The sequence below is a fragment of the Candida margitis genome (assembly GCF_024628925.1).
Source record: "Candida margitis strain CBS 14175 chromosome Unknown scaffold6, whole genome shotgun sequence".
In the NCBI taxonomy this organism is placed as follows: Eukaryota; Fungi; Ascomycota; class Pichiomycetes; order Serinales; family Debaryomycetaceae; genus Lodderomyces; species Lodderomyces margitis.
Window position 1 is genome coordinate 284,457 of NW_026261776.1, and position 25,802 is coordinate 310,258.

A 25,802-nucleotide genomic window follows, 5' to 3' on the forward strand; every position below is an offset into this window, starting at 1 on the left:
CCTAGGTAAAACATGAATGACTACAACGGCCAACCGATGATGCAACCCCAAATCAGTTGATTACTCAACCCTCAGTCGGTGGTTCAACTCCCCAGTCAGAAGCTCCATCCCCTATGACATATACAGAATTCGAGTAACCGCTATATTTTGGTTTCTGCAATCCCGGTGCCGAAAGTCGCAATCGAAACAAAAACAAAAGACCGTGAAAACTTTCCCAATGAGGTAATTGTTTTATTTGTCCGGCGCTCAAAAATAAAATAGAATAAAATAAAAAGAAATATATATATAAATTTTTTTTTCATTTACCGTGGAACAGGAACAAAACATTTCTTGACTGTGAAAAAAAAAAAAAAACTATTGAGAAGAAAGGGGCCCTGAAACGGTATATTGACGTAATTATATAACGAATTGTATCGTGTGAGGAACAATCTTCATAGCATTCAATGGTAGAGCCGAAGAGTAATACCAATTAGGTGTTAAAATCCCATTGGATTTGTAGTTACTAACAATGTTGTGCTCTTGCCAGTAAACTCGTCTCGTGACTTTATAAGGATCAACGGAAGAAAGGAATGCCTAAAACCATTTTCAATGTAAAGCGTGTAAAACAGCGCAAAAAATTATAAGACAAAAGGTGGGGAAGGCGGACCCAAAGAGGTTTGTTTATCTACGTTATCGTTGCAATCATTACATTGTCTCACTCTTCTTATTCACTTTCTCGCTTTTTTTGACGCGTTGGGATCACTATTTTGTTTTCTCTTTTTAACCAACCCAGACAAATCATTCACCACCTTGGGAGCACTTGTTGTAGTGGCACTCTTGCTACTACTACTACTTCCCTCTGCACCCTTTTTTTTCACAATGGATGTCAAGTTATTAATGATTGCTTGTCCAGCATTAGCACCTGCAGCATCACTGCCTAATATACCCTTCATTATATCCAATTGATCTTGTTGCAACTGTTCATTTGGATCTTTAATCAAATCCTGATACTTTTCCTTCAATTCACCAATCATCTGCTCATTGTCCTTCCTTTTTGTTTCGTCGGTTTCTTTCTTGTTCCTGGCCTCTGTTGATTTTATTGCCAGCTTAATATGTTGTGCTGCCTTCTTTCGTGATTCACCGGCATCGTCTCCTTCATCCTCAACACAAAATTCCAAAGCAAGCGCTAGCTTGTAGTGGGATTCTGATACAAGGGGTGAATCAGATGGGTATAATTCTAATCTTAAATCAAGTGACTTGTTTAAATCCTGGGCTGATTGAGGGAAGTTTTCCATTTCCAAAGATACTTCACCGAGAATGTCATATGTTTCAGACAATTTTTTCAACAACTTGACATACTCATCTTCAATTAACGCAGTTTCATTACTAATGTATGGTGGAGATTGTGTTGGTTTGGTGGCAGACTCGATTTGCTTTTCAAATACAGCTCTGGTTGCATCTAAAATCATCCATGCCATCTCCAAATCCCCCGGCTCCTGGCCCTCTTCATCACCTTCTTGATCTTGCTCGTCTTCAGAACCGTCTTCGGTCGTTCCGTCAGCACTCGTCTCACCATTTTTTTCTCCTTCCGCTGGTTCCGCCCCTTCTCCCTCTATTTCACCTTCAATTGGCTCAGCATCATAAAATTGAAACTTATCCTCACCTTCTGCATCTTCCTCACCTTCTCCATCTTGTTTCTCCTCATCACCATCTTGTCCATTTGCACCTCTTACACCACCCAACACTTCACTCTTGCTTACTCCATTTTGATACAATGCTTTTCCGTATAGAAATAATAAATCTCCATCCTCTTCTCCTTCATGTTCATTTGAATACTCTTCACAAGCTTTTCCGTATTTTTCAGATGCCAATTCATAATCCTTGGATGCATACAACTTGGACCCTTCCAGAACTAGCTGGTTTATCTCTGTTGAATATGACATTGTGGTTTATTAGATTGATTCAATTGTATGCCAGTGTTGCAGTCGTACGATGAAGAAAAAGGACTTTCGAAAGACGTTTTTCTTTAAAATTATTATTTTGTGGAAAGACGCGACTGCGAATTTATCGTGTAGCAAAGCAAATAAGCAACAGTCTCTGAAGGATAAGTGAGGAAGGATATTGGATGAGGATATAGGCTCTAAGATAGCATTGGAAATGTATTGTCGACTTCAATACTACGTATAAACTGTTGCACTTTGTAAGAACTATTTCCCTTGTTTTAGCATTTATAAAGATATTTACCCAAATTGTTCGCAAAAGAGAATTTTTAAAAAGAAAGGTAATATGCTTTTGATGTTACATTTACAAATATAAACCACTAGATACCCCAGCTTCCATCCCAAACACTGTTCCCTCTAACAAGGTCATTTGTGTTACAGCCATAGTTTTCTACATTCGGTAGCGATTGTAACTTTTGTTTCGCTTAAAGAAAAAAGATCAATAAATCAAAACAATATCAGAGCCGCTTGCAAACATCTTCAAAACTAGCGACTCAATTTTGCTTTACAAGTGCTAAAGACAAGATTCTATTCCGAATACATATTGCTGAACATCTACTTTAAAGTGAGATACAAGAAGCGACCGAATTGTCGATAGTGTGTGACAATGTCTAAAAAGCTACCTAGAAGAAAACCCCCACCATTGGAAACAGATGCCGGATCTACAGAATCAAGCAACTTTGGCGGAACACTATTTACTTTACCCCCAGAGCTGAGTCAATTTGCACGGCCGATACCTACACAACATGTCGACTACTCAACAAACACTGTCGATCTACTAAATTTGTCTACTCCAACAGAACCACTGTACAACGACACAACTGAGATTTCTTTTGATGAATCCTTCACTTCGGTTGACTCGCCTAAACCAAAGGGGCCGAAGGAAATATGGGAATACGACCAAACTCATTTCAACGCTATTCCAAAGGACATCTCATCAAGACCCACACACGCTAATATACAAATCAGTCGAATTCTTCCTAATCGAAGTTATCAACAAATGTCAAGATCGCAATCAAACCCAAACATGGTTAAGAGCACGTCTGTAGAATCAACTCCTCCTTATCCGGTGCTGGTGCATCAAGTGGAACCTCATAACCCACCTTACCCCACAGGACCCATTGAAGACTTTCTAGACGACGATTTCGATAGCGAATTCGCTTTTGATGTTGATTCTCCTTCACAAAGAAGGACTCGAGCTATTATAGAGGAAACAGTTTTTACAACCTCACCGAAAATGAATGATATCCCCAACTTGAGCACAAGAAGCTCGCAATCAACAATCCCAATCAATCACAATCAGAGACAGAGCATAGACACTTCATTCACCGATCTGGCCGGGTCGTCGCCCACATGTACGCCTAACCATAGGACATCCATGTATTCCTACTTTCCGGAATCAAATTCACAGAGTCGTTCGCCGTCGCCCAAGCGGTCTATACATAGCAACTACTTTGATTCAAGCAAGCCTGTCCTTATGGTAAATGACCACGCAGAGGAAAATGAAGCACAGGACTCGTTGTATTCTAAACACCATCCTGTATCACCTTATAGAGTGGTTTCTGATAACCCGTTTTACGATGAGCAAGAGTTTTATAACTTTGAGTCACCAGCTACGGATTATTTTGATTATTCATTCTTGCCTGAGTTACCGCCAAGTCGAGATATAAGTTCCACAAGCTCGCCACCACCACCACCACTACCGACAGGACCACCGCCACCGCTCCCCAAGAAATTGCAAGAATTACCACCACTCCCCTTGGATCTCCCTCAACTCCCATTTAGCTCTTCTGCATTACAAGCACAGCATTTTGAAACTTGCTCTAGTGTATGGTCGCTATCAAATTTGTTCCAATGGTGTTGCAAATTACAAATATGGTTGAGCGATCTGACGATTTCAAAATCGGAATTGATCAAAGCAATCACAAGGTTAATTGCATTCCATAGGAGCGACGTATCTCTCGATGTGGTGATTCATAACGCACAGACCGCCTTCAACTCATTCTTGCAAGCTCAAGCAATCAAGGTGATGGAATTGCATAGACCCAATGCCAATGGAGACCGAAGTGTTGTCATATTCGACGATAGTGCGTATGTGAATGGTGTTCTCCCCGAGCTACTGCAATGTTTTACTACTATTACACACACTAAGGATGAAGGTATGACTTGTTATTCCACAATATGCCCTTTTAGCAGAATGATGAACCTCGAGCGTAAAATGAGATCTATGAACATTAAGGATATTGTCTTGGCAACAGATTGGGCTGCTCATTGGCGGTTGACTGTTGATGATTTGCGAGATTTAGACACAAATATGATCAAGCGGCAATCATTAATCTTTGACTTGTTGAGGTACGAACAAACATTTATACAAAGAGCTAGATGTTTTGTTGATGTTGTCGGCCCGCTGTTTGTCAAAGCTGCAAAAGGTTTCTTAGGGCTGAATAGCTCCAAAATAAAAGTGTTTGAAGATGAAGTTATCAAAACAGGCGCTTCCATTGTTGATATACATCAGAGCCAGTTGTTTGAACCGTTATTAAAGGTGCTAATTTCCGAAGGTAAATTTATCAAAAACGTGATTGAAATTGTCAATATTTACACCGATTGGGCCAAGCAGGTCCGCCCATATTTGGTGACGTATATGAACAACATGCCAATGATTGAAGAGCTATTGAGCATTCCCAGCTTGAAAACATATGTTGACCAACGCATTGGTCAGTTACCGAGGGTCAAAGAGTTGAGAGTCAATGTGCCTATTTTGTTTATCAGCACATTCAACTCGAGGTATCAGCAGATACCATTACAGTTGTTGGACATTCAGAAACGGTTTGATCGACATGAACCAGAGTACTTTTTGTTGCAGCAGGCGAGTGATGAAATTAAAAAGTTGGGATCAAAGATTAATGACTCGAAAAAGCTTGCTGATAATGTGCATGCACTTGAGCAATTGAAAACGCAATTGTATTGGAAGTCGAGTCTCCGCCAACGGAACCTAAACTTGGGATCAGTCAATAGAAAACTCATTTGTCGCGGTGATCTCAGCAGACGCGGTGACTTGAAAATCACATCACAAATCAATCATGTGATCATTTTGGACAATGTCATTCTCATCACTGAGCGGTTAAAGACCCCCAAGCCGAACGGGAACCAGTACAAAATTTGCGAGGACCCCATACCAATTGATTTCCTCATTTTTGAAGACCGTGTAATGTCGACATCAACAATTAAACTCTCGTCATCGCCAATTACCAAGACAGAGGAAGAGGATACAACGAAGTATGGAGTTAAATTGCGTTATGCTGGTAGGCCGAGACACTCGTACTTGTTTATTTGCAAAACAGAACGAGAGAAAGATGATTGGATAGATTACTTGACAACGGCGAGGGCTAATATGAACAAGCGACTTTCGAACACAAAGTTGTATAGAGGTAAACCGATATCAACAACGTGTTTTGCATATGAGCTTAATAACCGCATTACGAAGTTGCCCGTCGTTGTACCAAACGACACCATATACAGTCTCTACAAGGAGTCAGTGGAAAAAGCGCAAACTTTGGGAATTAGTGACATTTACAGCCCACAGATTTTAAGAAGTCGCATTGTCCACAGTTCGATTCAGTGCTGTGTCACTTTTGAGCTTATGGATTTGAAATTCACCTTTGTGGGGCTACACTCGGGGCTATATTGTTGTGCATCAAGGAGCCGATGGAAAAAGCTCCTCCACGGAGATTTCACCAAGGTACATGTCGACACCAGCATTGGGTTGGTGGTTATACTTAGTGACAAGACTCTACGCTACTACTTTCTCCGTCAGTTGCTCGATGTCTACACTGGAACGCGACTGGAAATCGCTGGAATCACCCTTTCAAAAGAGCCGGTTCTCTTTTTCTCAATGAAAACGCACAAGAACGTGCCAATGCTATTTGTTGCCAAAAAGAAATTAAACATCACCTCGTTCAAGGTGCTTATTCCCGAGACTGACAACAATGGTGTTTTTTGCCGCTTCAAAGATGATCGCAAGTTTTATATTGAAGCAGAGTGTTTTGGCATTTCCATATTCAACTCATCATTTGCATTACACACAGACAAGGGGTTTGAAGTTATGGAGTTGGACAAGTTGATGCCACGCTCAGTTCCTGATTTGCCTCGAGCTGAAACTGAGCGGAAAAAGTTGGATCAGTTTTCTCGCAAGACGACCAGTTCCACCATGCTTGAAACAATTAAAAAGCTCGTTGTATCGCCAGCCTCTATACCAATGGGTATGTTTAAGTTGAATAATGGTACTGAATTTCTTCTTGTTTACTCCGAATTTGCCATATTCATCGACAAGCATGGGAAATTGTCGAGGGAAAAGACTGCCCTCCTTTTCGATTTCAAGGCACAATCGATTCATTTTGTCGATAACCATTTGTTTTTGGTGAGAGATGACATTGTAGAGGTGTTGTCTATATCTGACTTTTCCAAAGGCTCGAATGATTTAGTACAGCTTATAACTGGGAAAGGTATTAAATTGGTTTCAAGTGTCGAAGAGAGAAATGTAACCTTGGCGATGGCAAATCCCCGGGTTTGTGGTTTGCAATTGTTGTTTGATTTAGTTAGTTAAAACGCAGCACCAGTACATCCATTTAGTTACTTAATATACACACTACTTGTAACCATTAGCAGAGAGCCACTCTAAGATCAATTTGGAGTCGCGATCGGCCCATTTGCCCTTGGCAGTGATGATGTCCAAGGATTGAGCCAAACCTTGGTTGTACCCCTTGGTATCCCTTGAACTAAAGAATTTCTCAACATCCTTTTTTTGCTCCTCTTTGGTGAATCCAGATGTAGTTAAAGTGACAACAGAACCCAACATGGACAATCCTGGGGGTAACAACTCATAAACAGCATCCCAGTTTTCCTTTAACCATTGCCACAACTTAACAACACCACCTGCATGTGACCTCAAACCTTGCATTGGAATGTAAATGTCTTGTTGCTTGATAATGTCGGTTTGCAACAACAACCCAGTGACTTTGTCCATAAGCTCTGGCTTTTCGAACCTACCCAATGAGCGCAAAGCAGCAATCTTTTCTTCAATTGATTGCGGGTTTTTGTAAATGGCGAAAATTTCATCAAACGTCTTTTCGTCACCATTTTTAGCATTAACATTGAAGATGGTGGCTCTCAAGTTTGGATGGATAGCCTTTTTATCACCAGCGACAAACTTTTTGAATGCATCTTTGGCAAACTCAACCGCTTTTGGGTCGTCAGAATTTGCCGCAGAAGCAAACAACGAGGTCTTTAATTGTTGGTCTGCAAAAGAGTCAGTGCTCTTGAAGTCCCACCCAATCTCCTTCAACTTGTCGCCAATCAAATCCCTAGTGAACACCTTCAAGGCATTTTTGGTGGCATCATCTTCAAACAACAATGCAGCCTTGATGGATCCAACTCGGGTCAAAATCTCATCCCAAACAACGTAGTTTGACTCTTTGGACCAGGACTTGACCAAGTCTAACAAGCTTGAGGTTTTGATGAATCCAGAGGATGCTAACGAGCCAGCATCGGCAACAAGCCCAACACGATCCTCAACTGAAAGTTTACCGTCAACACCAGCTTTACCCAATTTGCTCCACCTTGATGGCTCATAAGCAGTACGGTAGATACCGGCTTGGTCGCCGTTGATTTTGAAGAAATCATTATCAGTGGGTAACTTGAAAGTGGTGGATCTGTCATCCAAGACCAAAGACTCGTCAAGACCTTTACTGGTTTTCAATCCCAAAAACACGGGGTACAAAACCTTGTCCTCATCAGGCTTGACATCACCAGTAGCCAAGAAACGGTTTTGCGTCACTTTAATCTCATTGCCCGTTTCTTCAACCTTGACAATTGGGAAACCAATGTTTTTGGTCCAAATGTCCATCACCTTTACCACATCCTTGCCCGAAGCTTCACTCAAAGCCTTCCACAAGTCTAAAGTTTGCGTGTTGCCCCATTTGTGCTTTTTCAAGTAATTTGAGACCCCCTTGATAAACACATCTTCGCCCAACCATCTCGAAATCATTTTCAACAAGGAAGAACCTTTGGAGTATGAAATTGCATCAAAGATTTGGTTAATCTCGTCTGCTCTTTTGACGGGGACTTCAATTGGGTGAGAAGCTCTCAAGGCATCCAAGGTTAATGCCTGCTGCAATGAGTCGGCAACATAGGATTCCCAAACTTTCCAATCAGGGTACAACGAGTCACAAGCATACCAGGACATCCAAGTAGCAAAACCTTCGTTCAACCACAAACCGTCCCAAAAGTCCATAGTGACCAAGTTACCAAACCATTGATGGGCCAATTCATGCATGACAACTTCGGTCACTCTTTGCTTGGTGTTGACGTTGGTGTTTTCAGGGTCAATCAACAAATCAACAGTTCTGTACGTGATTAGTCCAAAGTTTTCCATAGCCCCTGCTGAAAAGTCGTGGATGGCAACCATATCACATTTGGGCAATGGGTACGGAATGTCAAACTTTTTGTCAAAGAATGCTAAGGTCTTGGCGGCAATGTCGGCCGAGTATTGTCCCAAGTGCTGTGACCCAGGAGTGGCGTAGACCTTGATCGGAACGCGATAGTCATTGTTTTCGACATACTTTAAGTCACCGACAATGAAAGCAACAAGGTAAGTCGACATCAATGGGGTGGTGTTGAAGGTGACCTTTTTCTTGTGGTCACCAATCAAGTTGGTTTCCTTTTCATCCATATTCGACAAACAAACTAATTTTTCGTCAGCGATTAAGGAAATGGAAAACTTGGCCTTGGCTGAGGGTTCATCATACGATGGGAATGCTCTACGGCAATCAGTTGGTTCCATCTGGGTGGTTGCCAAGTACTTGGTTTTGCCATCCTCCTTGTACGTTGATCTGTAGAAGCCAGCCATTTTGTCGTTCAATTCACCGACAAAATTCAAGTGCAATTGAGCTTGAGCTCCTTCAACCAAGTGGTCTGGCAATTTGAAAGTAACAGTTTGCTTATCAGTGTCATATGAGATGTCCTTCACTGTAACCTCGTCAAGTTTGGCTTCTTTAATGTCAATCTCCAACGAGTTCAAAGTAATGTAATCGGTTCTTTCATTAACCTGGAAGTCAATTGTTTCCTGACCGTTGAATTTAAAAGTGTCGAAATTGGGTTCCAACGTCAAGTCGTAATGCAATGGGGTGACATTGGTGGGCAAGACTTCCCTGCCCTGTGGGTTTGCTTGGGAGCCAGTTCCGCTTGTTTTTAAACACATTGAGCAATATCGTTGAGGAGAAAATTGTGGAAGTTGTTGTAGGTGACGTGGGAATTGAATTGAATTTATAATCCGCCGAGTTGAAAAGTTTTGTGTCGCGAGAGAGCTATGGAGATATTTCTTAGAAACACTACGAATTCGGAACAATGTTGTTGTGAACATTGTGCAGTGCAAATGACAAGCGGTTCTAGTGACAGATGGATCTAGCGTGAAACGGCTCTAGTTGACTGACATCTAGCTCAATTATGCTGTGGTGCCACTCCATTGTCGACCCAAAAAAGAAAATTTCTCGCCAAAACGCCTTCCAGTATCCCTTTTGTGCTTCTTTTTTTTTCGTGCCGTAGTCCTAAGCGAACAAAGATCGTATACAGAGAGTATTAGAAGCACACTCAAACAATAGGTACAATTGTAGAGCTCGAGGTTTAATAGTAAACCGGTCTAGATGAAAGACATCATAGTCTTACAAAGTATTACAACTTACTTGAAGCTGTTCACTTCTAATGTTGTGTCTTTCATTTTTGCGACACGCATCGAGCCGCAAATATTTTTGTCCCGAACAAAAAAATTCGTAAAGTTACCACCATCATCACCTACACAATCATCCTCATATCACACACACAAACGATGAGCAGCTTAGCTACTGGATTACCCCCCAACTGGACAATCAAAGTCTCCAAAACACACGACAAGGAGTACTATCTCAACCAATCGACCAACGAATCCTCTTGGGATCCTCCATACGGGACAGACTTGCTGGTGTTGAACGAATATTTGACTAAATTCAAGGAGAACGGTCGCAAGCCCGTCATCAATAAAGATGGAAAAATCAGGGCTAGCCACATCTTGACTAAACATCAGAAATCTAGAAACCCCAAATCATGGAGGAACCCAGACATTACAATTTCAAGAGAGGAGGCAATTGATAGAGAAAGAGATATTCTTGCTAAGCTCTTGAAAGGAGATTCTACATTTAGTGAGATAGCTACATCAGAGAGTGATTGCTCTTCACATGGCAGAGGCGGAGACCTAGGTTACTTTGGAAAGAAGGAAATGCAGCCAGCATTTGAAAATGCCGCTTTCGGTCTACATGTGGGAGAGATTAGTAATTTAATTGAAACTGATAGCGGCATTCATATAATCCAGAGAACTGGATGAGTTTATAGTCTTTTAATAAAGAACTTATCGCAATTGTCTCGAATTTGTCGTTTTTGTAGCTTTACAAGCAACAAACCAGCTGGAACCGCCAATTTCTCTGAAACAAAATATCAAAAACCACTCTTTTAGAACTTCTTCATATGCCCTTGTGTCGAAGGTAGAAAGAAGACAAGCGACAACCCTAGTGGCGGGGTCCTTGAAGTTCCTCATATAACAGCAACTGAACAGCTTTTGGTGTAAGATAAAACCTGAGGTTGTTTGTGATACCACGGCACCTGCATCACCAGGACTGTGTCTTGTTTCCAAAATCACAGCGCCCAGAATGAGCTCTTGGCTTAGTAGGTTTTGTACCTATGGAGAAAGAAGGCCAGGGTGCCTATTTTTGCAGCCTGTTGTTTTGTTTTGAACAATCGCACACGAACACGAGCTCCAACAATAGAGAATGGTTGCAAATACAACCAGACTTAATGTGAATGGCTTTATCGTCCTTTCAGTGGTTCCTGCACGATGACGCCTGTGTATAAATAAAAGATGGATTCTTGGCCAAGCAAAGCTACTCTCTAAACAGGAAGTAGAGAGGCCTAATTCCATATAGAATTTGTATAGAAATTATTCAATGTATGTAGCACATTTCTAGGTATTCTGAAAGATGTATGATTACACTACGCCTTCATTCCTTTTTCGGGGAGAAATAAAGTTCTATATATAGTAAATTAATAGTATAAAAAAATAACACCAAGAGGATCTCGTCTCAACTCCTGGTTATTATGGGTTCGAGGTAAAACCCCATAAAGGGTTCGGAGCATAACTTACCTTCTCACGGCCGAGACTCAGCTAACATGCCATTCATCGTAGAGGCATGCAACCTGGGCGTTATATCTATATGAATTTACCACGTCCTTGCAGATTATCTAATACTGTCGTCGCAATCAACTTACATCTACTGGCTATTTTCAAAAAATAAGCAGCATTTACTTTACAGCTTGGCACTATATTAAACACCTATAAGGACTAAGGAAAAATGCCCCCATGTAAATATTCTTACTCTACTCTATGCTAATTTTAAAACTGGATTCCTTTCTCCTTCAATGCCTCCAACACTTGCTTGGCAACAACAGGAACGGGGTGGTCACATCTAACTTTAATGACTTTACCTTGTTTGTCAAAGTAATCCACCACTGGCATAGACGTGTCAATGAATGTTTTAAATCTCTTTCTAATACTCTCGATATTGTCATCAGCTCTCCCACTGGTCTTTCCCCGCTCTAATAATCTCTGCAACATAACTTGCTCGGGACATTCAAAGAAAATGGTTAAAGAAGATTTGGCAATTGTATTTTCAAAAGTTAATGCTTGGTCCATCTTTCTTGGGAATCCATCGACTAAAAACTTTGTCTGTCCTTGTTCATAATGTTGCTTAATTGCGTTCTTTAACAACTCAATTGTGACTTCTTGTGGTACAATGGTACCTTCTTTGATGCACTTAGCAATCAATTCACCATACTTTGACCCTTTCCTGATTTGTTCAGCTCTTAACAAGTCGCCAGCAGACAAATGAGTGAATCCTCTTTCTTTAACCAAAATGTCACATTGAGTTCCTTTTCCGGCACCTGGCCCTCCAAGGACAAACACAACATCGATCTTTCCTGGTGGGAATTCTGGTGAACTTGTTTGCGCTGTAGCTCCATTTGGTTCAAATGCAGATTTAGGACCGTCCTTGTTGTACAAAGTTGCAGCAATGGTCGATCCAACCACCAATGCACCCAAAATGAGCAACGTATTTCCCTTTAATGTGGTACGAGGTGGCTGAGGTGGTGGTGGTGTGGATCTTGTAGTTTTGAATCTACTAAATGCAAATCCTTGTTTCTGAAAGTTACGAGCAATCGCTCTAGCGGTGAAACATTGTCTAGGGAACATGGTAGAGAGAGGTGATAGATCTGAAACTACAAACATTACAGTGTTTATTTTTCTAATTTTCTTTTTTTTTTTTCATTCTGTATACAAAGAGAAGCTTTACTGATATTTAACGAGTTTCTCATCATTGTATCGAAGAAACTGTCCGTTGAGCTCAGACGGCCACCCTTTCAAAGCCAAGTTGGCATACACTCTACCTGGCTCCTCTGGAGGAACCAATTGCTTCTTCTCATGCAAATCGATAAATCTTTGCAACCCCTCTTTGCTCATATTGGAGCCAAATTTCTCTCTAATATCTTGCTGCATCTCGGTGTCGACAACTCCGGGTGCAACTGAAATGGCTTGGATGGATGGCTCTTCTGCTGCCAATGAAGCAATGAGGTGGTTCAACGCTGCTTTCGAGCTTCCATACGCATACCATCCACTGTAGACCTTGGTGGCGGCTCCAGAACTGACGGCAACGACATTGCCCTTGGTTCGCTTCAATTCGGACAAGCTAAGTTGTATCAATTGCACGATAGAAAACAAGTTAACATCGTACAACTTTTTCCAATCGTCAATTGAGGTGTTATTGATAGCGCCGACTGGATCTAATACCCCAGCATTGGCTACAATCGAGTCAATTTGTCCAAACTGGGTGAGTGCCACGTCGATTGCCTTTTGCGCAGTATTTTCATCAGTCACATCACCGGCAACAAAGTCAAAACTGTCTTTGCCATATTTATCTTTCAATGATTGAAGGGTAGTTTGTGACCTCGCAATGGCGACGACTTTAGCTCCGGGTGTTTGTAAAATGGAATCGACAATTGCTTTTCCGATTCCTAGAGGGAGGAGTTAGTCAAGCTCTTAAAGGGAATATAAAGCTTTAGTTACATACCTCTTGAAGCTCCTGTGACAATTGAAACGTGTATCATTAGATATCTCCTTATGCTTTTTCACTTTTCGTAACTTTCGCAATTTTTGCTTTTCTCCTTTTTCTACACTTCAAATCTAAGACTTACAAATTTTTTAGAATATATATGACTATAAAAAGTATATAAGACAGAGCGAAATAGCATGAGTCATTGTATCGCCAAGGATAAGTCGTCAATCTAGTTAAAGTTGGCGACAAAATCCTTGGTGATCTTGTGCAATTGGTCCAATTGGTCCTTGCTCAATTCACCTTTGTCTTGGATAGCTTTCAATAAGTCAGAGTAGTCTGATTTAAGATGAGAAACAAAAGCTTCTTCGAATTCACCAACCTTGTTGACTGGCAAGTTATCCAAGTAACCGTTGACACCAGCGAAAATGACTGGAACTTGCTCTTCGGCAGCCAATGGATGGTATTGTTTTTGTTTCAAGATTTGGGTCAATCTTTCACCTCTGGCCAAGGTTTGCTTGGTAGAAGCATCCAAATCGGAACCAAATTGGGCGAAAGCAGCAACTTCTCTGTATTGAGCCAAGAACAATTTCAATGAACCAGCAACTTGCTTCATAGCTTTAACTTGAGCAGCGGAACCGACACGGGAGACGGACAAACCAACGTTAATGGCTGGTCTGATACCCTTGTAGAACAATTCAGCTTCCAAGAAAATTTGACCATCGGTAATGGAAATAACATTGGTTGGGATATAAGCAGAGACATCACCACCTTGGGTTTCAATGATTGGCAAAGCAGTCAATGAACCACCACCGTTGGCTTCGGACATCTTAGCAGCTCTTTCCAACAATCTAGAGTGCAAGTAGAAAACATCACCTGGGTAAGCTTCTCTTCCTGGTGGTCTTCTCAACAACAAAGACAATTGACGGTAAGCAACAGCTTGTTTGGACAAGTCATCGAAACAGATCAAAGCATGTCTACCGTTGTCTCTGAACCATTCACCAATAGCGGTGGCGGTGAAAGGAGCAATATATTGCAATGGAGCAGCTTCTGAAGCAGTAGCAGCAACAATGACTGAGTATTTAAGAGCGTCATTTTGTTCCAAGGTTTGGACCAATTGGGCAACAGTTGATCTCTTTTGACCAACGGCAACGTAAACACAGTACAACTTCTTTTTTTCATCTGAACCATTGTTCCATCTCTTTTGGTTCAACATGGCGTCCAAAGCGACAGCGGTCTTACCAGTTTGACGATCACCAATGATCAATTCTCTTTGTCCTCTACCAATTGGGACCAAGGCGTCAACAGCCTTCAAACCAGTTTGCATTGGTTCGTGGACTGAGGTTCTTGGCAAGATACCTGGGGCCTTGACTTGAGCTCTTGAGTGACCTGAAGCATTGATTGGTCCTTTACCATCAATTGGGTTACCCAAACCGTCAACGACTCTTCCCAACAATTCTGGACCGACTGGAACGGAAACAATCTCACCAGATCTCTTGACAGTCTCACCTTCCTTGACTAATCTATCGGAGTCGAACAAGACAACACCGACTTGGTCAGCTTCCAAGTTCAAAGCCATACCTTTGGCACCGGAGGCGAATTCAACCAATTCTTCAGCTTGAATGTTATTTAAACCGTAGATACGAGCAATACCATCACTAGAAATTTCGTTAGTATTAAATTCAAAATGAGAAAGGAAAAAATTGGTGTGCGCTCATGGCGAAAAAAAAAGGTATGATTGGCCAATGAGCATCCAATATTTCACCGTCGACAAGGGCAATGCCAATGGCATCGACAACATTAACTGACACAACAGCTATAGTGTTGGTCGATAGCCCTTGTAAAATAGTTTAAAACACATACCCAACTGATAAAACTTTACCGGTTTCGTTCAAGTTAGCTTCATCGGAAACACCCTTGATTCTCTCTTCCAAGATAGCTGAGACTTCGGTTGGAGCAGCCTTGGCTGAAGCAAATCTTTGAGCGGTTAACAAAGTTGGACGAGCCTAGAGGAGAAGTTAGTATTCATGTGCTTTGTTGTAGTGTGCTTTGCTGGGAACGAAATAATGAAAAATGATTTCTCACTTAGTCGTCACCAAATCACCATCAATTAAAGTTCGAGTTGGTTGATACTAAGCAGCAGTGCCTGTTACTCCAATTGAAGCACTTCATTAAACCAATTGATTGTAAATCAGCACTTGATTGCCACGAATTGGACAATTCCCTCCCACTACTGATTCCCCAAAAAGAAACCCCCATTAATCGCTGATACATACAACTCTGACTGATGATCTAGCAGCAACAGCAGCTGAACGGACTGCGTTACGTAAAACAGGGCGTGCTGACAACATTCTATGTGTATGATATAATATTCTGTTGTTGATATATTAAGAAAGAAAGTAAGAAAGTCCTCTCAAGAAAACTCTTTCGTTGGTTTGGAAAAAAGTTCGCTGAAAAAAAAAAAAAGTAAAATTGAAAATTGTTCATAGTTTAGTACTGCACTGTATAATACATTATTTGTAGGTAGATTCAATGAGAGCCAATAAATTTTGTTTCCGTGTTTTTGTTTTTTTTTTCTTTCTCTCTCTTTTGCCAATAACAATTCATTTTTATTGAGTAGTGCACTTTGTACCAATTATACAAGTAGAGTAGTTTTTGCAACCTAGCTGAATGGACACATACATTATTAACTTCGCTCTGCTGAATGAATATGAGAAGTGGTTGTCAGTACTGAAGGCTGTATCAACTGAGTCAAAATATGCTTTCGTATGATAAGCAGGTTGTTGATTCAACAAGTGCTTTGCTACATTCCAAAGCTCCTCTATCCTCAAACACCTCTACCCACGAACACCTCCAACTACAGACTCATCTGGTCGGGAAGCAATGTTGCAACAGGCTGCTTACTTCAAGGGATCTTATTTATAAGACGTAGCAACAACCTCCACAACCCTTTGTCGTGTCATTTTTTTCAAGCTCGACACACGAATGAAGAAAAAAAAAATGTTAAAATTTTTCAAAGAACCCCAACTGTCAACTCCTTCAACACTAATGTGGACCTCAACTTCAAAAAGGGGGTTGTTAAATCGATCCACCAGGAACTTGGTTAGATTTAACTCGACTAAGAAAGGTGATGCGGAAAGCAAATCAGTGCCTGAGTTTAACTTGAATGATATTTTCAAAAGAATTGACCAGGTTACATCCAAAGCAGCTGAATTAAGCAAACAAAGACAATTGGGAAAGTCGCCTCAGGGTTCAAAGCCGAGATCTGCGAGACCTTCTCAATACAAATTCAAGTCGCAAGGTAATACCCAGCAAGGGCCGAGCAATCAACAAAGACAACAACGTCCTTTTCGTGCCCAAAACACCAAACAACAACAAGACCCAACTTCAACCCGTCCGTTTCGTTTCCAAAGTCAAGAAAATGGAACAGCAAACATTCTTCGAGGCAAATCGAGTTCCCCACAGGGAACCAGATTCCGCAGACCTCAAGGAGAATTTAATAAACAAACCCAACAATCACAATTTGTCAATCAAACGAATAGCCAAGAAACAAATCATGGATTTTATAGACAAAACCAACGTGTTACACCCTTCAACTCAAGCAACGCCACAGTTGGAGAAGTTTCAGAAACATCTCGCCCTTCAAAACTATTTGAGCCACTTGGGTCAGGATTTCAAAGACAAGAACCAAGAGGAAAACCATGGCAAAGTCGTGGCGAAGCTACTAGAAACGGCGATAACAAATCTGCATCCAGACCATTTAAAAGAAGACCTACTGGTGGACAAGGGAGAAGAAGAGATGGTAGACCAGGAAGTGACAAACCAGCAATTGCTGCACCGATTGAATCGAAAGAACTAGTTGCTGAACCATTGAAACCAACTTTGAAACCGGAGCAGTTCTTTTACGGAAAAGTTCCAAGTATAGTTTCCTCAGTTAGCTCAAGGGTGGCTTCGGTTGCTAAATTGTCCTTATTGGACTCAAAGTATCCATTTAATATGCCCAAACACATCATTGAAATTGCACCTTCTTCATCTCAAAACAGATTCATTTTACAAAAGAATTGGAATTTGGATCCAAATCAAGAGGTGTTGAAAAATAGGATTAGCAGCGTTGTTTTGGGTCAAGTAGACACTATTGATTTAAAGGGTAATAAAGATGCTGCTGCCTTGCAGGTGTGTCATGATATTTCCATCAATCCTACATTACATCTTCACCAGAGGCAACAAATGTTTGACACCATTCATTCATTAAACACCATCAAGACAATTTTTAAAGATGCTCATTGGAGGAAAGCTAGGAAGTAATTAATTGTAAATAGATAGAAAGTGGCTAATTTGAAAATGCCCCCTCAGTTCAACATCCCCTCTTTAAGCAGTCGCAGTGGTATGTTTTATTTTATTTTTGTCTGTTTTCGGCGCGACTATCGTGCAGAGTATCGCTCGTATCATTGAGCCACAGTTTAATACGTCGGTTCGGAACAGACCGTACATCAAAGGCACCACCTCTGTAGAGGAAGAGAGAGAGCGTCTTAGTTAAAAGAAATACTGAAGACCCTTCTACAACTTTCATGAGTTCACATTAAAATATCCATTAACTACGTAAACATATTTACCTTCCTGAGGTACCCCTTATATTTTCGTAAAAAGCGACCTAAACGAAGCTGTACCTTTACTTTCTTGATTTAGGTTCATCATGGATTCTTTGTATGACAAAATAAATGGCAATGTTGTGGAAATGCTTAAGTAGCTGATTAGAAGAGCGGCAGACGTCTTGGATGTTGGTCTCATGCGATAAGTGTACATTGTATTAGCAAATGCAGTGTGTTGAAAAATATGAAGTAAGGTAAAGATTGTAATGTTTGTTGGACTAATTGGTAGAAAAAAGTTTGGGATTTACTGATAGTTTTATATTCCCCCTGGAAGAGTATTTTATTGATATGGGTGATTTGTTATAGATGACACAAAGTGGGGCAATTAAAATAAAAAAAAGGCGTATGTACTAAAATTAGTGTCTCTAGTCGTTTACAAAATGCCATCACTTGGAACAATGACAGGTGAGATTTAGAAGCTTAAAATTTTCTTAACCACTATGGAAATAACCCCCCAACAAAAACATTTACATAAATATTTGTAGTTTGAATAAAGGAATAGAGTGGTTTTGTGTAATGTACTGGATGTTTTGGTTTTTCTGATCGGGTGATTTTCTTTCTTTAGTGCATAATAACCAACGCCACAGAAAAAACTCCTTATACGACAAGGGAGATATTAACGAATGTTATTTTTTTATGCGCCTAGATTAGAGACTTCCAAAGGGAAGCGTTAGAGGGTTGTCCCCTCCCCCCCCTCTCCTTGACGACGTCTTAGAGCATAGTTTTTATCGTTTGTATCGTCGTTTTCACTAACTTACCAACGTTCACTCTAATGCGATTGTGTACTATAATTATTTAATCCTTTTCCGACGAAAATCTCCGCACTATTTCAGCAACTCCCCTTTCTCAACACCCCCGTGTGTACTGCCACATTGATTTAACATAGCAGCACCTCTGTGTTCACCACTCATGTGCGATCTTCGGAGAACAGAAGAAAAAAATAAAAAAAGAACGAAAGAAACATCTTTTTTGTCACATACACTAAACTAGAATAGCAATAGATTGCGAAATCAAAACACAACATTTCTCAAGGGAAAGGTTTGTTTGTATTTATACTTGAACAAAATTGGGTAATCCAATATCCAAACACGTCTGAATGTAAACACGTCTTATTTACACGTTTTATTTACACGTTTTATTTACACGTTTTATTTACACGTCTTAATTCTACTTTTTTTAATACACGTTACACAGAATGGAACGTGAAATTCCATGACGTGTTTAGGAACGGGCCAATGAGAGGGATTAGAACACGTATAGTGGTTTAATCCCTCTCATTGACAGTAAGTTCTGCTTATCATTTGATATTTTTGATTAAACTTTTGTGCAATATGTGAGCGTCGTATAGATGATGGACTCCAGTAGGAAACGATCGTGAAAGTAGCAAGGTGCCACAATCGAGGAGCTCGGTGGGAGTGGCTATGACAGTGTGGCTGCTCCTAGCATCAGTAGGTGCTCTTAGAGTTTGTTGTTGCAATGAATTCCAATTGCACCTTCAGCTTGTGAATTCCTCCAATTTTGCTTAATTTTGGCTCCAAAATATTACACAGTAAAACATAGCTGTGTCTTACTTATCACAGAAGAAAACTTTACCAGTAAACCTAACTATTCACCAGTAAATTATAAGCCTAGCTGCCATATATCTTGATCGATTATCAAGTGTGGGCTCTTGGGTGCAAAACTTTGATCTCTTTTGAAGGATTAAGCGCTACCTTATCACCAATTGATAGTTAGATATATATTACAGGTAACTTTCACGCTAACCCCTTTTTGAAAAAGGATGTGGCAGAAAGTGGCGCATTGTGGATTATGACTCTGTAATAAAGTTTCTGTTCGTGGTCAGACTAATATAAATAGAGTAGGATTCCCCCCACTAATGTCTGTTCCAACAACATTATATTCCTACCAATCACTGACACCATCAAAAACTACAGAAGGCTTTAAGAATACATCAGAAGACTCTTTACTCAAGTTTCACCATGTTTGCGCCAAATTTTCCAGTGTTCTTATACAAACAGTATTTGAATCTCGTTTTTTAATATACTCATTCAGCTTTCAGGAGTGGATCAGCAATTTATCAACAAGACACACATAGAACCTAGTATTTAACTAACACAAATTACATGTTGCACTCAATATCTATATTATTCAGTATTCACGACCTAATGGCATTCACTATTTTTTTAGCCTATTCCATAGATCCAGATGAGCACATGTCAAATTTGCAAAAGGATCTTTTAAACCAAGCCACACAAGAGCCCCAACAGCCACAGCTACAACCACAGACATCGTCCCTTCAAGAATTAGCTCACTTCGGTTTATATTAACTTGATGTGATACAAACAAAAAGAACAACTCATACTGATCCAAAAATTACCAATGCATTGTGATTAAAGTTGTAACGGACTTGTAGACTGAGATAAAGAACCGGGTTTGCGAAGCGATTTGAATATCTTTGTCTTGTCACATGTATCACGTACTATCTCAAGATCCTTAGGTATAATTCTCACATCCTCAGAGTTCAACATGTGTCTCAAAGCACTTCTAATTGGATGATCAAACTTAGAATTGGATTTTGCAACGGAGCACACTTGTTTTTCAACTAACGATGGAACTAAAATTGGTTTCAATGATAGTCCCAACGTTTCGTTATACTTGCCAAGCTTTCCTAACCTTGAACGATGGACTTGGGTACTGGTAACAATTAATGAACCATTATCTTGTTAAAAGGATTTAGAATTAAATAATTGTATCTTCAGCAACAACTTTCAAAGTGCCCTAGCCTTGAATCGGAGCACCACCACCATCCAAACTTTCAGTTGAACCTGCCATTTCAGTGTTGTAAATATCCCTCTGTTACTAATGTGTATCTATCTTAACTCATTAAATTACTTTTTACTATATCTCTTTAGGAATTATGCTTTTCTACTTATACACTTTTATCTCTCATAGATTGTATTTTATTAATATCTACATTGGATTGAAATCACAACAAGTTATAGTGCTCCTCTTCAATTAGAGGAATACTCTCACATGTATACTCATCAGAAATATAACATTATTACCACGTTTATGTTGATTATACACTTTTATATCCCTTTACAGATAAATTAACACACACAATAATCTACATTTCACCGTACAACCAGGATTAAACTCACAATACCCCATAGACTTCTATTATAGTCGAGTCTTTTTAAATCGTGCGAGTACTCAGCTTTGTTCTATATATTTTACTGAATCCAAAATAAAACTAATATTTACTTCGCCAAAAGCCACAATGCTACCAAAATGAGTAAGCCTAAAACTGCTACCATGACTCATTCCAATTTTCTATTTTTCCATGTATTTAAAGACCAAAGATTATCCCCAACATGATTCATTACCCAAGTTTGCTTTAACATCAAATGCCATTAGAGATTGTATTCCTTCCACTGCCGTGGTTCCGTGCAAGGTGCTCTTTCCCTAACTTGGCAAAACTTCTCAACAAAGGGTACGACAAGCCCCGGTTAAAGTACAATATCATCCAAACGCCAAGAATTCGCAACAGTGAGTCATTGCTTGAAAACTTAGCTGTAAAGCCAGATGATGAAATAGGGATCTTTTTGCTACTCGGAGGAGAAAAAGAGTTTGCAGCTCTCAAGGAAAGAGGGTTCGAAAGAGACTTTAATGACGATTCAGTAGAAAGTGCTTTGGAATGCGATATACCCCCAGAGTTCAGTTCATATTTTGACCTTGATATGTTAAACACTGCGCAAGTGACGATAGCTGACACAAGCTATGACTTCAATGAGAAAAAGCTAAACAGAGTCATTGCCAGTCTTGGGTTTAGATCATACTACAAGAATTCCAATCAGACAACAAAGCCATTTATTTTGACAGCATATACCTCGTTCGTGAAAAACGCTGCCTCAAAGTTTCTTGAATTTGTGTTGAAAGAACTATTGGTTGATCCCAAATACTTCAATGTACTCTCTCATACTGGTGACATTGCTAAATATGGCCGTTTGTCAATCCACGCTGATTGCATTGTTGAACATGGATTGGTTGGCTATTACACAAAAAAATGCAGCTTTGAAGCAACGGGAGAGAAAGTCTTAGTCCAGGTGGGTGCGCTGATTGGTGGTGATGCATCGTCAGCTAGCTACAAGGCAATTGAAGCGAGTCGTGACTTCCACATAGCTTATATACGCCGGGAAATCGAGCTTAGATGATTATTGGAATCAAGCTTGTAGTAATTGTCTGTATTATTGCGAACTAATCAGGAACTGCCAATACTCTGATCTTTTCAATATGTATATCTCAATTTTATCAATTTTGTGTCAACCATCGGACTTAAACCTAGTGTATGACATTGCCACTACATAAGTAACATCGGACTTAAACTTAAATCTTTGACATGCCACTGATACGTACATATTGCAGCATCAAACTCTAATCGAAATTACCCGACACAGATTATTATCCTTCAATCTTTTATTTTGAATTATTTGCGGAAAATATTTCTTTCATCTGCAAAAAGTGGGGTCTATTGTACCTCCGCATTTTGTCACCTGAGAAGATCTTTTAAATACCCGCAATTCAAATAAAAAGGGATTGCAAATCCCCTCTCCTTCTTTTTCACTTTTTCCAATAACATCTTCTTTAGCTAATCCAATCTCATCATGCAATTAAATGTCGATAATAAAGTGGCTGTCGTCACCGGTGGAACTCGTGGTTTAGGACTTTACTGCGCTGAAGCCTTTGTTGAAAACGGAATCAAAACAATCTTTATCACCTCGCGTAAAGCCAAAGCATGTGAAGAGGCTAAGAAGCACTTGGAAGATTTAGCAAAGAAAAACAGCAAATCGGTTGAGATTGTCGCAATTCCAGCCGACTTGGCTGTTGAAGAACAAACAGTCAAGTTTTACAAAGAAGTGGAAAAGAGAGTCGACAAGGTTGATATTTTGGTAGCTAATGCTGGTGCCTCGTGGGGCGCACCATTAGAGGATCACAACGTTGCTGCAATCAAGAAGGTTATCAATTTGAATTTCGTCGGAGTGTACCACACCATCCAGTTGTTTACTCCATTGTTGGAGAAGGCAGCTTCGGTTGAAGACCCATCAAGGATTGTCATCATGTCGTCAGTTGCCAGCTTAGCAACCAACGATATTGTGGGAACTTACGGATACCTTGGCTCTAAAGCTGCTGTGTCACATTTAGGAAGAAACTTGGCTGTCCAATTCTCACCAAGACACATCAATGTCAATTCAATCTTGCCAGGTTGGTTCCCCACCAAGATGGCTAACGGATTGATTGAAGCTGGTGGTAAATTATTAACCGAAACAAACCCTCGTGGTAGGTTAGGTGAGCCAAATGACTTGAAAACCGCTTTGTTGTTTTTATGCTCAAAGCAGGCAAACTACATCAACGGGGTTGATTTGCCAGTCGATGGTGGTGCTCGTTTGAACAACCCATCAGCCCACTTTTAAGCTTTACATAGTACATTTTAAATAACATGTAACATAATTAGGTTGAATTTAGCTCTGAAGGAAGGCCACGCGTCGACTGTCTCAAAATATTCTAATCTAAGTATCGTATCTAACGTATAAGGCATCTATAAAGTGAGGATGTCTAATTCCAGGAGGTTTGGCAACCCTGAAACCTTCAACTGCATCTTTCACCGACCATCCCAATGCTTCAATTAAATAGCAACAAATCAAAAACCCCGTTCTATTGAATCCGTAGTGACAATGTACCCCAATGAGCGGTTTCTCTACATCGGATTCCTTTAGAATCTCATCCACCAAGTTGATAAATCTGCATATGGACGCTTGATCAGGAACAACTTTTGACACGGTGGCACATTTGTAGTATCGGATGTGTTTGAACGACTGAGGGTTATATGGCGGGATATCGGAAGAAATGTCAATTACGGCAATCAATTTGCCTTTGACATTTGAATTTGCATGTTCATAATACACAGACTCGACTACTCCTGGTGAATGAACCGCATCGCCTTCCCTCAATGTCTTCATGCCCAACAATGGAGAAACCTCACTGCCTCGCGTTATATTATCAGATATTGGCTTCAAATTAAGCCACTTTGCCTCATTCTTTAAACCCCATTTGTCCCCTGAAATAAGTGCTTTGACTTTCAAAACCCAAGCAGGTGATAGATTCAAACGCTGTGGTAGCTTCGTTTCAATGTGATTTAAAATCAGACCGCTTGTGAGCTCTGGCTTTGCTAGCAACAATGAATGTCCTGCATCTTTAACCTCCATTGCTGACGAAATCTTTCTATTAAAAGTGTTGGTTAAAAATTTATCAATGTGATAAATGTGCTTGACATTGGTGACATGGTCTTCAGAACCACATACTAACAAGGTCTTCTCATAGGCACGGTCATCGCTTTTGTTGTTGTTGAATTGGCTGATCGCCACCACGAGGTCAGATGTAGTAATCTTTCTAAACCCATGTACATACTTAAGCAACGTAACCGAATCAATATCCAAATTCCACCGAAACTGCCGAAGCCTATTATACAACAGACTATTTTTGGGCAATTGTCGACGCACACTTTTGCTCTGTAACCCGGGGAGCCTATCCCAAGTTCTAAACAAGTTGAACAAGAACGGAAGGTAAACAAAAAGCCTAAAAAGCCATGATAACCCACCCGTTTCTAAATCCTGCAGCCCTGGTACTGAATCATCAATCACATCTGGTGGTGAAAGAAGAATCAATCCTTCAACCTTGTGTGGCGGCAATTTCTTTGCTACTCTTACTGCAATGTGAGTTCCCATAGAATGGCCAATTAGAATAACCTTCTTTTCAGGGACTTGTTGCCGTAGAAAAGCATAAACAATGCTAACGATGTTGGCTGTCAGAAAGTCTTCCCAAGACATACCCTTTATGGAGGCTGAAATTCGTTGCTGCTCCGATTCACTTATATGGGATACAAACTTGTGACCTTTGTCAAACGCTTTGGAATTTCCAAAACCAGGCAAATCTAACGACACTATCTCGGCACATTGTGATAGTAACCCGATTAAAGGCTCAAACTGTGACATTTGTCCCCCCAAACCATGAATGAAAACCAAGATTGGGCTTTCCCGCAATTCGTTGTTTACACCTTCTAAAACATCGTCAGCAGCTTGTTGATGAGTTTCATTCCTCATAAAACTCTCGAGGGGATGGGGGATATGTAAAGTATTTAAAGTCAATTGATCAATGGTCAATGACGGTTCCATGCTCAAGTCTATATCTGTAGTCCTTCGGTACTTTGCAATCAATGCACAATCATTTGGCTCCTTTTCTAATATGTACTTTTCCAACTCGTTGGGGTACCTTAAGAGCTGTATTTTGAGAAATGACTTGATTTTCGCAAAAATAGTCTGCGTCTTGAGTTCTTGCTCAGCTTCCAACTGAGACAACTTGTCTGAAAACTTTGAGCCGGAGGTGTGAGCATGAAAGCCAGAAGAGGCTGTTATAGCCAACGTCTCCTCTATATCTTCGTCACTCAGCATCTATCAGAAGGTGTATGATACTATATGATATTTGCCTGAGAAAAAAATTGGGATCAATTCTGAGATTAAGCTGGAAGATAGAACTCAGGTTTGAAGCTCTTCAAGATCAGGGAACGAAACAGGCTCAAAAGTGTGTTATCTCAATTTAAAAATAACAAAAAAAAGAAATTGATAATCGTGGGCTGCAGCTACCAATTTTAGCCTCACATAACAAATAAGTCATTCCCACCTGATGACGCAAAAGAATTGTCAGCTCAAGAGTTGAATCTAAAGTAGATCTTGCAGGGAACACTTAATATGAGTACACTATCCACTATACCGAGACTCAACGCAACTGCAAATCGTCTGACACAACTGTAATTTTTGTTATATATCAGTTGAAGGAAAATTGCCTTTTTATACCCAGGAATCAATTTTCTTTGAACACGTTGCAAACGTCAAATAAACAATTTCTACACCTGCTCGATTTCCTCGATCACCTCTTGC

General features: G+C 40.3%; 12 protein-coding genes across 12 annotated transcripts; 5 read left to right on the top strand and 7 right to left on the bottom strand. All coding sequences in view use genetic code 12, as the record gives it.

Moving 5' to 3' along the window:
- Window positions 1-707: 707 nt before the first annotated feature.
- Window positions 708-1,922, bottom strand: CANMA_001567 (uncharacterized protein; the record flags this gene model as incomplete). Its single annotated transcript, XM_051813547.1, has 1 exon — window positions 708-1,922. The coding sequence occupies one exon, from the start codon at window positions 1,920-1,922 to the stop codon at window positions 708-710; it is 1,215 nt and encodes a 404-aa protein (XP_051672925.1).
- A 664-nt stretch (window positions 1,923-2,586) lies between these two features.
- TUS1 (Rho family guanine nucleotide exchange factor) lies at window positions 2,587-6,582 on the top strand (the record flags this gene model as incomplete). The annotated part of the gene is made up of 1 exon (XM_051813549.1): window positions 2,587-6,582. The coding sequence occupies one exon, from the start codon at window positions 2,587-2,589 to the stop codon at window positions 6,580-6,582; it is 3,996 nt and encodes a 1,331-aa protein (XP_051672926.1).
- Window positions 6,583-6,624: 42 nt separating this feature from the next.
- Window positions 6,625-9,234, bottom strand: APE2 (metallo-aminopeptidase; the record flags this gene model as incomplete). Its single annotated transcript, XM_051813550.1, has 1 exon — window positions 6,625-9,234. The coding sequence occupies one exon, from the start codon at window positions 9,232-9,234 to the stop codon at window positions 6,625-6,627; it is 2,610 nt and encodes an 869-aa protein (XP_051672927.1).
- Window positions 9,235-9,858: 624 nt separating this feature from the next.
- Window positions 9,859-10,389, top strand: ESS1 (peptidylprolyl isomerase; the record flags this gene model as incomplete). Its single annotated transcript, XM_051813551.1, has 1 exon — window positions 9,859-10,389. The coding sequence occupies one exon, from the start codon at window positions 9,859-9,861 to the stop codon at window positions 10,387-10,389; it is 531 nt and encodes a 176-aa protein (XP_051672928.1).
- Window positions 10,390-11,451: 1,062 nt separating this feature from the next.
- Window positions 11,452-12,306, bottom strand: URA6 (bifunctional uridylate/adenylate kinase; the record flags this gene model as incomplete). The annotated part of the gene is made up of 1 exon (XM_051813552.1): window positions 11,452-12,306. The coding sequence occupies one exon, from the start codon at window positions 12,304-12,306 to the stop codon at window positions 11,452-11,454; it is 855 nt and encodes a 284-aa protein (XP_051672929.1).
- A 96-nt stretch (window positions 12,307-12,402) lies between these two features.
- On the bottom strand, window positions 12,403-13,217 carry CANMA_001572 (sepiapterin reductase family protein; the record flags this gene model as incomplete). The annotated part of the gene is made up of 2 exons (XM_051813553.1): window positions 12,403-13,124; window positions 13,181-13,217. 2 exons carry the CDS (start codon window positions 13,215-13,217, stop codon window positions 12,403-12,405), a joined length of 759 nt encoding a protein of 252 aa, XP_051672930.1.
- Window positions 13,218-13,394: 177 nt separating this feature from the next.
- On the bottom strand, window positions 13,395-15,513 carry ATP1 (F1F0 ATP synthase subunit alpha; the record flags this gene model as incomplete). Its single annotated transcript, XM_051813554.1, has 3 exons — window positions 13,395-14,820; window positions 15,026-15,168; window positions 15,439-15,513. 3 exons carry the CDS (start codon window positions 15,511-15,513, stop codon window positions 13,395-13,397), a joined length of 1,644 nt encoding a protein of 547 aa, XP_051672931.1.
- Window positions 15,514-16,210: 697 nt separating this feature from the next.
- CANMA_001574 (uncharacterized protein) lies at window positions 16,211-17,467 on the top strand (the record flags this gene model as incomplete). Its single annotated transcript, XM_051813555.1, has 1 exon — window positions 16,211-17,467. The coding sequence occupies one exon, from the start codon at window positions 16,211-16,213 to the stop codon at window positions 17,465-17,467; it is 1,257 nt and encodes a 418-aa protein (XP_051672932.1).
- Window positions 17,468-20,201: 2,734 nt separating this feature from the next.
- On the bottom strand, window positions 20,202-20,643 carry CANMA_001575 (uncharacterized protein; the record flags this gene model as incomplete). Its single annotated transcript, XM_051813556.1, has 2 exons — window positions 20,202-20,479; window positions 20,625-20,643. 2 exons carry the CDS (start codon window positions 20,641-20,643, stop codon window positions 20,202-20,204), a joined length of 297 nt encoding a protein of 98 aa, XP_051672933.1.
- Window positions 20,644-21,218: 575 nt separating this feature from the next.
- Window positions 21,219-22,025, top strand: CANMA_001576 (uncharacterized protein; the record flags this gene model as incomplete). The annotated part of the gene is made up of 1 exon (XM_051813557.1): window positions 21,219-22,025. One exon carries the CDS (start codon window positions 21,219-21,221, stop codon window positions 22,023-22,025), a length of 807 nt encoding a protein of 268 aa, XP_051672934.1.
- A 450-nt stretch (window positions 22,026-22,475) lies between these two features.
- On the top strand, window positions 22,476-23,282 carry CANMA_001577 (uncharacterized protein; the record flags this gene model as incomplete). The annotated part of the gene is made up of 1 exon (XM_051813558.1): window positions 22,476-23,282. The coding sequence occupies one exon, from the start codon at window positions 22,476-22,478 to the stop codon at window positions 23,280-23,282; it is 807 nt and encodes a 268-aa protein (XP_051672935.1).
- A 96-nt stretch (window positions 23,283-23,378) lies between these two features.
- CANMA_001578 (triacylglycerol lipase) lies at window positions 23,379-25,316 on the bottom strand (the record flags this gene model as incomplete). The annotated part of the gene is made up of 1 exon (XM_051813560.1): window positions 23,379-25,316. The coding sequence occupies one exon, from the start codon at window positions 25,314-25,316 to the stop codon at window positions 23,379-23,381; it is 1,938 nt and encodes a 645-aa protein (XP_051672936.1).
- Between the last annotated feature and the right edge of the window lie 486 nt (window positions 25,317-25,802).